This window comes from Aythya ferina (assembly GCF_964211825.1).
Source record: "Aythya ferina genome assembly, chromosome: 2".
In the NCBI taxonomy this organism is placed as follows: domain Eukaryota; kingdom Metazoa; phylum Chordata; class Aves; order Anseriformes; family Anatidae; genus Aythya; species Aythya ferina.
The window spans coordinates 60669509-60682762 of record NC_140297.1 but is presented as its reverse complement, the minus strand read 5'-3'; the positions used below and the strand labels follow the sequence as shown (position 1 = coordinate 60682762).

At 41.7% G+C, this 13254-nt stretch overlaps 1 protein-coding gene across 3 annotated transcripts in view; it reads right to left on the bottom strand.

Annotated features, from left to right (window-relative positions):
* The window catches only part of ITGA9 (integrin subunit alpha 9), a 220574-nt gene that overhangs the window by 161671 nt on the left and 45649 nt on the right, over positions 1 to 13254 (bottom strand). For all 3 annotated transcript variants that reach the window (XM_084508396.1, XM_084508398.1, XM_084508397.1), the window contains exon 15: positions 6556 to 6716. In XM_084508396.1, coding sequence (XP_084364522.1) covers positions 6556 to 6716 — 161 coding nt within the window. The remainder of the gene's footprint in view (positions 1 to 6555; positions 6717 to 13254) is intronic.

The following is a 13254-nucleotide window of genomic DNA, read 5'->3' as shown; positions in this document are numbered from 1 at the left end:
GAGGGTTGATCACATTAGAACGAGGTGAAAAAAAAAAAAATCACACCGTATTTATCTTGCCAAGAGAGTATGTTTTGCTTTGCTAGAGGGAAGGCAGGCTGCATTAACAGATTACAAAAGCACACTTTGCACGGTTTTGGAAAAAAGACTTGTCCTAGAAAGTGTGCTTCTGTAAACAAGCCTCTGTGTTTTGTGATCACCCCACCTATCCTCCAGTTCTTTAAGACCAGGCATAGGCTATGAGTGCATCTGGCTCAGCCTGACAATTTTTCCAGCTGGCTCAGCAAAAGGGGAGAAAAGTTTAAAAAAAAAAAAAAAAAAACCACCAAAGATACACTCCACTATTGGTCTTAGTGCTCAGCCTTGCTGTAGTCATCATTCCTGGCAATCCTACACAGCAGCTTTCGTCTTTCTTCTAGTGGCTATAAACTTCCTGCTGAAGGCTGGAATAGGTCACTGCTCCCCTTGTCTGCCCAGTGGTCCAAATCCTCTGAAATTCTAGACAATTATGAATAAGTTTTCATAGCTGCTGCTATGAAACTGGTCTCTGCTTCAAGCATTATCCCCTGGCTTGCTTCAATTTCTCTTCTCTCCCACAGAGAGGCAAGCAGCACAGCTGGGTCACTACCAAGGGAAGCTGTACTTCACAAGGGACTGGTTTTCACCTCCTTCTCGGCAAAGCAGTTGTTATTGTCCACATCCAGCACATAATCGATCCATCACTTGAAGCACCAGCATCTTAGAAAAGGACTTAGCACACATGAGCAACCAGGCTCAGCCTGGAGCCACCAAACCGAATGTAAGTGCTTCAGCAGCAAGCTCTGCCAATTAAAAAAAAAAACTCCCAAAAGTTACATTAACTATGAAGGAGACACCAATCCCATTAAAAATAGATACCTCAAAATAAACTGCAGAGTCTCTGGCATCTCCCTGCATCCTGTAACAACACCAGTCAGACCTTAACATGTAAATGTTAATTCACTAGCAGACAACTTTCAGAAAAAAGCCTGTCTGGCAAATGATCAAGGTGATACCATCTCTACACCACACATGACGGTAAGACTGAATGCTTTGCCACCCAGACTAGGAAAGAGCAGAGTATGGTGGATTAAGAACAAAAGACTTTAATACGTACATCCCCCTCAGAGGAGATCAAACAGCTACAGAAGGAGAAACGATCACAACCACAGACAGTGACTCAAGTTGGCGAACACTAGAGACAAAGTTGTGTGAGATCAGCAGCCTGGAGTATCTTCAGAGACCTGAGGTAACAGCAATGCACAGCAGACAGAGGCCAGAAACACTTACAAAAATGCAAATTTTTGGCTACAGAATTCAGCAGTTAACGAAACACATAACTGTGCCATTTCTATTCAAAAAGAGACGTTTTATTCCAACCCTAGCTGTACAAAACTTACAAGCTCCTCACCTATAGACAAGTCATGAAAAGCCCCCTTGCCACTTTTCAGCCCCATCCTCCCCACAGGCTACAACAGGATCTGATAAGAGTTAATACGATAAGCAACGTGAGACTGCTTAAAACAACCAGACAGTCAACTGAGATAAAGTTCGGTAGAAAATACAAATTCTGTGTCTGGGTTAATCCCGTGCCAGGACTGCTGATGGTGTATGAAGCTATTACAACCTTCACTTTGCACACAGAACAGGCAGCCCAGCTGGCTGGCCTATAGTGGGTAAGAAACCAAGTAGTGCTTTTTTAATAAATGTGTAACATCTTAAATAAATCATACAAAGGGCTTTCACCATCATACCTTTGTGAGAAATCAAGGATGAGATTTGGCCCCATATAGATCTGCACACACAATATGCTTTGATGTCTGAATCAAGTTGTCTTCTCCTTTTCACAGGCAAATCTCTCCTAAATATTAAGGGAACCCACTAAAAAAAAAAAAAAAAAAAAAAAAAAAAACAGGTAACGACCAAGGCAGTTAATGCAAAATGGGAAAAAGTTTCCTCAGAGATGATGCAGATGATGCTCCAGCTGGAGCAAGTGTTAAGCACGCAGCTTAAGTCTTTTCAGTGATATCAAATTCAGCTCTCAAGAGGAAGTTTTGTATTTCATCTGCAAACCCAGACACCAATATTAAGGAGACACCTTTAAAGCATCCAAACCCATTTATTTTTCCATCTTTTTTCTACCCCTTCCAGAACTCTGCTCATTCTCCTCTACTTCGTTGAGTTATGCTTTGTTGAGTTAGAAACTGGCTGGATAGCTGGGCCCAAAGAGTCGTGGTGAATGGAGCCAAGTCCAGTTGGAGGCCAGTCACTAGTGGCGTCCCCCAGGGCTCGGTGCTGGGGCTGGTCCTCTTTAACATCTTCATCGATGATCTGGATGAGGGCATTGAGTGCACCCTCAGTAAGTTCACAGATGACACCAAGCTATGCACGTGTGTCGATCTGCTCGAGGGTAGGAAAGCTCTGCAGGAGGATCTGGATAGGCTGCACCGATGGGCTGAGGTCAACTGCATGAAGTTCAACAAGGCCAAGTGCCGGGTCCTGCACCTGGGGTGCAATAACCCCAAGCAGAGCTACAGGCTGGGAGATGAGTGGTTGGAGAGCTGCCAGGCAGAGAAGGACCTGGGAGTGATGGTGGATAGTCGGCTGAATATGAGCCAGCAGTGTGCTCAGGTGGCCAAGAAGGCCAACAGCATCCTGGCTTGTATCAGAAGCAGTGTGGCCAGCAGGTCTAGGGAGGTGATCGTCCCCCTGTACTCGGCTCTGGTGAGGCCACACCTCAAGTACTGTGTGCAGTTTTGGGCCCCTCGCTACAAGAAGGACATCGAGGTGCTTGAGCGGGTCCAGAGAAGGGCTGTAAAGCTGGTGAGGGGCCTGGAGAACAAGTCCTATGAGGAGCGGCTGAGGGAGCTTGGCTTGTTCAGCCTGGAGAAGAGGAGGCTCAGGGGGGACCTTATCGCTCTTTACAGATACCTTAAAGGAGGCTGTAGCGAGGTGGGGGTTGGTCTATTCTCCCACGTGCCTGGTGACAGGACGAGGGGGAATGGGCTAAAGTTGCGCCAGGGGAGTTTTAGGTTAGATGTTAGGAAAAACTTCTTTACCGAAAGGGTTGTTAGACACTGGAACAGGCTGCCCAGGGAAGTGGTGGAGTCACCATCCCTGGAAGTCTTTAAAAGACGTTTAGACGGAGAGCTTAGGGATATGGTTTAGTGGGGATTGTTAACGTTGGGTAGAGGTTGGACTCGATGATCTTGAGGTCTCTTCCAACCTAGAAATTCTGTGATTCTGTGATACTTAGTACCAAGTTCCATTTTCTAATGTTTATGTTTCCTGTTCCTTCTACAGAAAAATGAATACCTTAAAAAAATGATGAGAGGTTAAATAGTAATGTCTTTTTCTGGGTTTACCCTTGTTGAAGGAGAGGGTCTGTACTGGCAGCACAGCCAGAGGAGGCATCATCCAGTAACAAAGCCCCTCCTGTGAGTCAACAGGCATCAGCTATGCAGAGATGCACCAAAAAAAGAGCAATACTCCTGGAGTATTAATGGCTAATTAATGGCTACTTAAACCAGCTGTTGATTTTCTACTGAAAACATCAGTCAAAACCCCAAAGATTGTTGAAAATTAAATGCTGCTTTTGCAGATGACACCTGAAGTGATGTATTGAAAATTACTGTTGATGGATACTAGAACAATCAAAGTTTTGTAACTGAAAATCAAACAAGTTCCAAGGGGGGAACAAGGGAGGAAACTGCATCTCTTCTCTGCTTCCCCATAACCATTAGAGCAGCAAACTCAAAGCATTTTCAAATCCAAACATACTTCATTTTCTTCTCTGTTCACAGCCAGAAAAAAAACACTCCACATTTGCTCATGAACAATTCTATTAATTTGAGCTGTAATTCAGTAGCTTGCCTTGTACAAGATTTCTGAGCTATACGTACCCTACAAGCTTTGACATCCATTTATCTCACCGACACAATCATGAGGAAAGACAGACTTTAATACTCAGAAGGAGAAATAAGGACAGTAGCTCCTGTCCTGAGAAGAGAGCACAAATAGGAAAAGACACGTCCAAAACATTGAGAATTATCAATTGCAAAATGATTTAACAATTAATCCTGTTGATTTCTTTGCAACCTGCAACTATTTAGTGCTCAGTTTCTTTGAGGTCTCTTGAGATCCTATCTGTCAAAAGAGATCACAGCAAGCTTGTATATGCCTGGTTCTATTATTACTTTCCTCAGTCCTGTTTTATGTCTCCAGCATGCTATAACTACTTGTTGGTAAGACAATGCCATCCAGCAAGCCTTGGTACAGGCTTTCATTTAACTAAGGGAACCTACAGAGCTCTGCTGCATGATGTTTGGACTGGATGCTAGTAGGGTTTGTCAAGCCAGCACATGAGTTCATGCACAAGCCCAAACAGCTTCTCCATCCTTGAACACAGCCACTCCAGAACTGAAATCCTCGGGTAAACTTATAAACTTATTTATCACCGGGGATTCAAAAGAAAAGTAATGAAGTGAACAACTTAAGGGTGCAACTGCAAACAACTCAATTAGCCATGGAGGCAAATTAGTCAGGCATACATTAAACAAGAGTACAGAGGAAAGCCTAAGTGAAGTACTTAATAAAAAATATTTTAAGCCCCGATCTTGTATCATCCATCCATCCATCACAAAACTATGTGACTAAGGAGAATTCCAGGTAAAGTTCAGATTTGGAGTTTTTTGGGTATTTCTTTTTTGTTGTTGTTGTTTTTAAACTAGATGTTCCTTAAGGATAACAGCAAAAGGTCATGACCCCATTTCCACTCCTCCACAGTCTGTGGGTCTCCCTTTGATGTTCCTAATGTCACGTAGGCTCACGGATATCACCTTTCCTGTGAAAGCACAGGGATTATCTTTCTCTACTACTTTGCATTCTCCCTTGCATGGACAAATGACACTTCCTGCTATTCTTCCAACTGTGAAAAATAGCTACTTACATCAAGCAGAGCACCAATAGCCTCGTTTGTTAACCAGCTGTTTTGCTATAAGTTGTTATTGTATCTAAATATTTTGAAATGTTTTTCTTGCCTATAAGAGTAATTTTTTCCAGGAATTTTCCAGAAAAAGATAGTTCTTACCTTTTCATTCCCAGTAAATAAAATAGTTTCTTGGGCATACATTGACTTTTAGTGAATTCTGTGTAGTACCCAAGAATTTAAAATAGGGCTAGCATAAAAGTAGTTACTGGGTTAAGATAGAGACATGCTCCTTTTCATCTGAGCTCAACCCATGAATGCCTATTGACATGTGTTCATTCGAAGAAGACCAGAATTAGAAGACTCACATCATGTTTTCTAAATAGTGGTAGTTTTGTACATCTAAATTTTTTTTAATGAGCTTTCCCAATGCAAAAAACAAAGGTTGCCGCAGAAACAAAAAAAATGAAGAGAAAAAAAAAGTAGAAGACATCTAGCTGTTTCTCAGAGATCTGTAAACTTAATATGACGTCATTTCCTCCATGGTGGTCCCTTTATTTATTTTATTTTCACTCAACAACCATGCACAAAATGTTGATAAAGTCAAAGGTTGAATCTTCTCTCTCGTTCTCATGTTTTTTTTAGGTACATAGAAGTTTCCTGGAAAAGTTTATACATTTAGGGATGTCTGGATCTGCTGGATTCTCAAAAACAAGATGTTACCAAGTGATATCCACTGAAGTTAGGTCATTATCATCTATGGGAGTATGTTCTTCAGTAAGGAGGATATACAACTCACTCACGCAACCACACTGCCTCTTATTGCTCTCTAGGGTGGTAGCACAGATTAGTGTGCTTTTAAGATGTAAGCAGCTTAGAAGATGAACCCATATAATTTTCAAATCCATTATATAAATTTCTAAGCAGAAGAGAAACTATTTTGTATGCTTTGGAAACAGAATTGTACTTGAGTGGCATTTCTTCAATAACAGTTGTCAATTAAAGGTAAAAAGCATCCTAGCAGACGCTGAAAGAAATGTACACAAAGAACTGAGCCTTTGTATGTCCCACAGAGTCCGGAAAGCACTCCCTGTATCTCTAAGTCTATGATAGAGATGAAATGCAGTTATCTCACTAGTATTTTTAAGCCCAAATGAAGTGTGTGCTCTTCAAACCTGAGAGTCCAATTGCTTCAGGACAGATCCTGCATTACCCTGTCATTCCCATGCACAAAGGAAAATACCTTACAAAACTAATAGATTAAACTTCCTGCTCCTGACAAAATAAAATTTTGCCTTCATATTTTGAGTATAACAATGGTAACAACAAACCAAGCCAAAGGAAGAAATCTCCCACAAATGCACCTGACGAAAAGTAAATAAAATACATATTCCTGGCACTAGGCCTCAAAGGCTCAAAGGTGATAGCACTTACACTGACAAATTATGCCAAACAAGAAGCTCTGAACTCCCACTCAAAAAACTTCATCCACCTGTCAGGAAAACAAAGCACATCTGGAGCCAAGCTACATCATTTTAATTGGTTGAATAATAAAAAAGGGGGGAGAATTGCATTAAGGCCAACATAAGTAAAGACAGGGCTGAACTGACCTTGACATACGCTAGGTAATGCTCACACTTTTCCTGCATGTACAACAGTTGTAACTTCTCTGTGACCTGTCCCACTGTCTCTCCAGAAGTCACAAAGTAAACTCTGGGTTGCTGGCTCTTTTCCTTCTTTGCCACATCAGCAGTCAGGTTATAATTCAAACCTGTTGTAAAGAACAGAAAAAGAAGAAAACAAAGGATGTCAATGAACAATAGTTACTTTCTAGCCACCTATCAATGGATCCTGTTGTCCCCAAGGCATATGTGCTTAAAAAAAGGTCAGGCCTTGCAGGCTCTCAATCAATCACAAAGTTTCCTGTGGCTGCACAAAACCAAATCCAATTACTGACATACTCCCAAGTTTTGTGCCACTGCTTTCCCCAGCCCTTCCTGAAGGATGACAAGAAGCAGTAGGAAGTTATGTGTAAAAATACATCTAAACAGGCACACCTAAAAAAAAAAAAAAAAAACACTTAAATTATGCTATTAAAAGAAAAAGCAAAAAACAACGCAAACAACAACAAAAGCCTCAAGCTTTGTTTTCCTCTTAGAAAAGCACAAACTATGCATATATCAACCAGGATGTGGCATTTCCTGACAATTACTTCAGTTGATTTGCAGTCATCTTAGCGTTTAGCCCTTAACTAGAGGTCACCACCTTGCACTGAGCATCCATCCCCTTTTAGATGTTACACAACCTCAGCAGTTTATAGAAGAAATACCCAGAGACTAGCCAGCTGTTTTCCTGCTGCTCTACAAGGCAGGTAGCTTAACACAATGGGTGGGTTTGTGATTGGATGGATATTTTTTCAGAAAAAAAAAGATTGTTTGCTATGTCAAGAAGTTGCATAGCAATTGAATAATCCAAACTGATTGCACCTTTTCCATCAGCAGCAAAACTGCAATAGAAGCACAAATGCTTGCTCTGCTGCTGTTTGCAGATGATTTAAAGGCAGGCTGTGAGGTCCTTTCACTCATCACAGACCACGGTCTGTATTGATTTCAGCTGTTATCAAGGCAATGATGGGAGTACCATGAGATTGGCCCACTATAAATGGCTTAATTAGTTGATTATCTTTGTATATGACAGCCAGTGACAGCTCCTGTACTGATTAGTTACATATGTAGGGTGATTGCCAAATTATTGCTTTGGTTTTTATTCATATTTTAAGTCCTAAATGATTGAAGCCAGATTAAATGCTCCCCATAAATGTAAACTTTTTTTTTTTTAACATAGAATTTTATAAAAATTCAGTGCAAATGTAATATATTGCTGGATTGAGGTTTTCTATACATAATTTCAGCAAGGGATCTTTATTGTTGTTTGCTGCATTCTCATTCTGTTTTGTGTTGTCTTTTTTAATCAATGAGAACTGATCTCTTAAAATTAATACTGCCACCAATGTTCTCTCCTCTAATCATTTATTCACCGAAGTCTCACTGCTTTAAAAAATTCATTTAATGATATTGTGCAACTTGGTTTCTGTGAGCATGCAGCATTTCTGTAACTCACACCCACCTCACTTTGTGCTGTATGCTGCTTTCTGACCAGAAGCCCAGCGTTTGGCCTGTTTGAAATCCCAGCAGTCTCTTTAATTTTTTTCTTTGAAGTGTGCACATACCACACCCAACCCCGATTTTCCCTCTTCCTCTTTCAAGACCCCACAAGCAGGCCTAGGGCTGTGCCTCCATCCCCTGCATAACAAGGCGACGTGCCAGCAGACCCAGGCCCTCATGGGCCCGCTGGACCATGCGTCCCTTCAATGAGGAAAGGATGGCATCCAGAGGGAAAGGGGCCGCCCGGGGAGGCCCCGAGGGAGGTCTCGTCCCAACACCAGCCCCATACCAGGCCTCAAGGCAAAACGTTTCCAGCTACCACAGCAGCAGTGGATGTTTTCAATCAAAATGTGCAGTCGGCCTCTCGTCCTCCCCTACCCCCCCGTGGCCGCCTCCCCTTTATTTTGACAACTTGTTTCTATGTTATATCCAATGATGTCACATCAGTGGAAAAACTGAAATATCATGAGTAAGGCTTTTTTTTTTTTTTCCCACTCTGTCTTCACTGCTTCCAAAAAGCAGCCGGGGTAGGGAAGATAACTGGCCAGCCTCATCACCACTGGTGGTTTAAGTTCCTCCTGCTGGCTCCAGCAGCAGATCAGGAGGTAAGCTCTTGCTAGCAGATTTAACTCTTGCAGGTAATGCCTTGAAATTCTCTTCCAGCAGCTTAAAGTGTAGTTAGCAACGCTTCTGCGGATCTGCCCATCCACTTCACACTATCAAAAGAAAACTCTGGCATGGATACAATGAGAGTAGATGAAGGGCTTTATTTTTCTAGTGATTATTCCTTTCCTGTAACTAAAGTCTAATGCCTAAGAGGCCTCAGTAATAGCTCCCCCTGAGAAATTTTGGGTCATATCTCCAAGAGGACTACCAGCCAGCAGAGTCACTCCAGGTGGTGCTTGGACACCACAGCAACATACCTGCCAAGTAAAAATGGCATTTTTACAGTGGATTTGCATTCCTAAGTGGCACGACATGCAAGAGGCATGCCCTTCAGAGGGCTGAGGGTAGCCCTGAAGAGGACAGGAGTGAAGAGAGGGGCAAAGAGGACAGTGGTATCACATGGTCTGACACAGGAATGACAGCTGGCTGTGTTAATGAAGAGCCTGCACACCCCCAAGCACCCAGCAAAACACTTCACAGCTCACTCAGAGGATGCCACAGCATACCAAAGGCCGGTGGCAAAATGCTCAGCAGGAGCGCATCCCTAAGGACTTGATAGGCTGCTAACTTGTACCGATTCGGGGGGTGGACACCACATATATTGGAAAACACATACCTACAACAAAACTGCTGCTGAGGCATTCAGAGGTTAGCACCACTTCAGACCTGCACCCAAGCAGACTGGAAAAACAAGAGACAGACAGAAATAAGACTCCTGCATCAAACTACAGCAGGATGCTGATAAGAAGAGGAGTATCTGCTTTTGTCAGGTTTTGGATCAGTCATGTTCTTCAGTCCTAGTAGAATACCAAAGCAGAGCAAAAATAACAAACAACTCATTATTCCACACTACATCTCACAATGCTCTCTTAGACAACACTATCTGGGACATGAGGACTACTCTAGACATGGATCAACGTACAAGTGATACACGGCTGAAGCAAACAATGAAGGAGCAAGTTTGAAGAACTATCTAAGGCACCTAACTCCAGCCAAATGCCCCAAACCTCTTGTTTTCACAGCCTTTAAAATTCATCTAACCCTTACACTGGCACAGATTTTTTTATTTTTGTACAGGAGATTACCCAGATCATAGCCATGAGTTTAATTCCCTTCTCTGGTGGAGATGAATGCAGTAACTCATGCACAGAGATGCCAGCAGCCTCTCTCTTCTTGTTCTGGTCACCCAGAAGTGTGTGGTCTGAAGAGGCTGAAGCCTGGTCATCCAGGCTAGGAAAGGATTTCATCTCATCCCTGCTTTTTCTGAGTTGTAGCTCAGCCTAATGTTCTGCAAGCAAACACTGTCACATTGTGAGATCGTGAGATGTAGCTGGGGTCAGGCAAAGCATGAAGCATCACTGCAGAACACAACCATGGCAATGCTGAGCACAAATGCCCTCAGCCTAGCCCTAAGGGAGGACAGCAATAGCAGCAACTACGCAGCAGCATCTATGCAGGACCCTCAGGAATCTTTGACCATTATTTGCAGTGCATGCCACAGTCCCTGTTGCCGTGTCTTCATCAGTACTGCTCATCTGTCCTGCACCCTCACTGCCAACTTGCTACAAAGCCACACTGCATTCCAGTAGCTGTACCAAACCTAAACTCAACCCATTTCCTAGTATAGAGGAAGCTAATGGGTGACAATAGAATATTTTCTGTCAGTTTAAGATGCTTTGGGATGTTTTTCTTTTTTTCTTGAAGTGTGCAATACATACATATTTACCTTATCCAGGAAAGCTGCTTCCTTTCTTTCTCACCTTGCAAGAGCTGCTGCTGCAGAAGAGAGCGTGCTGAGCACTATTCTACAGAGACCCTTTGGGGGGCTGACAAAGCATTGCATTTCTCACACATCCAAAACATACCAGAGTTTAACTCTGATGGTGGATGCTCATCTCCCCAGAGAGCACTGAGGCAGAGTGAAGGGTCAGACAATGCCTGGCATGCAGAGCAGAGCACACACTTCATTTGGGCATTGCACTTTGTTCAGGCAAAACCATTTCTGCAATAAATTCATACTTCTGAAGACCATAGTCAGCAAACAGTATCCACGAAATGGATGGGAATTATACAGTCATTGTCAGCATCAAGAAGCAACAGTAAACACAGACTCTTACATGACCAATAGTACTGCAACTGCCGTTGGGGAAAAAGAAAAAGAAAACGAAAACGAAAAAGAAAATGAAAAAGAAAAAGAAAAAGAAAAAGAAAACGAAAACGAAAACGAAAACGAAAACGAAAACGAAAACGAAAACGAAAAAGAAAAAGAAAAAGAAAAAGAAAAAGAAAAAGAAAAAGAAAAAGAAAAAGAAAAAGAAAAAGAAAAAGAGAAAGAAAAAGGTGGGAAAGTTTTGTATGCAAGTGAGACAGATAAGACAGCTTTCCTTCACATGGCACTTATGTGAAACAACATGTTCACATAAGCCTTGTAGACAAACATTTCCCAGAGAAGAATGCTGCCTGCACATTCAACTTGACTTTCTAAACATGTAGTAGGTGACCAACTTCAGCTGCCCAAAAGCAAGGGCAAAGCCCAGATTTTCCAACAGTAACCAGCAGTTTTGAGTGTCCATACTGACAAGCCTTAAGGGAACAGCATTTTTCAATGAGCCCTGTGTTCTCACTGCCTGACTTATCAGACCGCTCCCAGACATCTGAAGCTGAGGCAATCCCAGAGTCTCTGCCCCAAAACTTTAACACAGCATTTCAGCGATTCTGCATGCCTTTCAGAGTCTGAACTGGACACTGATGTACTTGGAGGAATATTTTATTTCATATTTAGCCACATAGGAGAGGAACGGTTGCAGTATTTCCATGAATTGTTCCACCCTTTGTTAATTGATACTCTTCAGCTACAACATAATTAAAATGGCCTGTTAGATTACAAACTGAAAGCTTATTTGAGATATTGTATCCAAATCATATCCCCGAGGGTTTTTATACAGTCAGTTCTGGCTGCAATGTTTTCAAGACAAATCACTTTGCTAGAAGTATTGTATAAAAGGACAATGGTCGGAAGTTTTATAATCATCTACTTAATAGTAAAAAAATCCCTTGCAATGAGACGGATGTTACCCACCAAAGAAGATGCACATGTGCTTTCACCACAATAAATCATCAAGAGCACTGTTTATATGACAATGCAGAGGAATGCAACTGGCTCTTACAAGACATGATGAAGCAGAAGATAACTCTTTCATGAAAATGGGGAATATATATTTAAAATGAGAAACAGGCAGATCATTTCTTAGCCACAGGTCAAGAGACACAAAATTAAAGCAAAGAAAACATTTTAAACAGTATCCCCAGGAAAAAAGAAAACCTAGGCATTCAGTAGATCTACTCATAGATTTTCACAAAGAAATCAACACCCCTGAAGCACCCAAGGACAAGCATTTTCTAACTGAGAGAGTAGCAGGATATATATAAAAAAAGCTGTATCAAATCACATATTTGTCTGCTAGGAGTCTGACATTATTTACAGGGAAGGAAAAGGGGCAAAAATAGAAAATGAAGTCTCAGTTGCATCCATATGTTAGAATCCAGAGAAATCTTAAACTACAACTCTGTTTTTTTGATCTTTCAGGTGACTGTGATGAGATGCATAAAGCAATGCCAATGAGCAGCTTCTAGTTTGTACTCCACATGAGAGATAAAACAAGCCCACTGCCATTCCTAAAGCATGGTCAAGTTAAAACAGCATGGTTGAACTAAATAAATCCAGTCTTCATGGTATTTAGAAATGCTGTATCTATCTCATACCACTTCAGGCAATACCTAAGACTGGTAAACGTCGGGATGTAGAAGACATAGGCAATAATTTAATGCAGTCAAGATGTAATGACTGGCACAATTACACACCTTACATGATTTCATTCACCCAAGTGAAGTGTAAGTTTACAGAATGGTCTCTAAACCACCCATGTGGTTTAGAGACTAAGTAACTCAAAAGATATTCTTGCCATCAATAGAATACTGGGCTATTTATAATTGTTTTACAGATGGGTAAACTGATGCACTGAAAAGGATTTGCTCGTGTCTGGTGGTAATAACACCCAAGAGTTCAAATTTATGGTGCTCTATTTCAAGAGCTCCATGTAGATTTTCAAAAAGTATTCATCCAGAGCACATCACAGCTGCTTTATGATACAGGATGTGTATAAAAAAAATGTGTTATCAACAGGCAAATAGAGGGAACATGAACTTTCAAAACACTGTTTGCTTCTGTGTTCTCTATCCTTGCAGTAAGGCTAAGGATACCTTTTCCTGTCCTTTCACTGAAGAGAAAACTACTCCAATATTATCTCATCCTCATCAGAAAAGGAACAAATTCCAAAGGAAGCATCTTGGGAGCCTCCAACTTTCTATAACTGCATACCCCAAAAAATTTTCTTTCACAGAAAACCTTTGATACTGACTCCAAAGGGAGCCCCCAGCTCCATGTCAACCTGTCTGGGTGCCCCTGACCAGGGCTGGCAC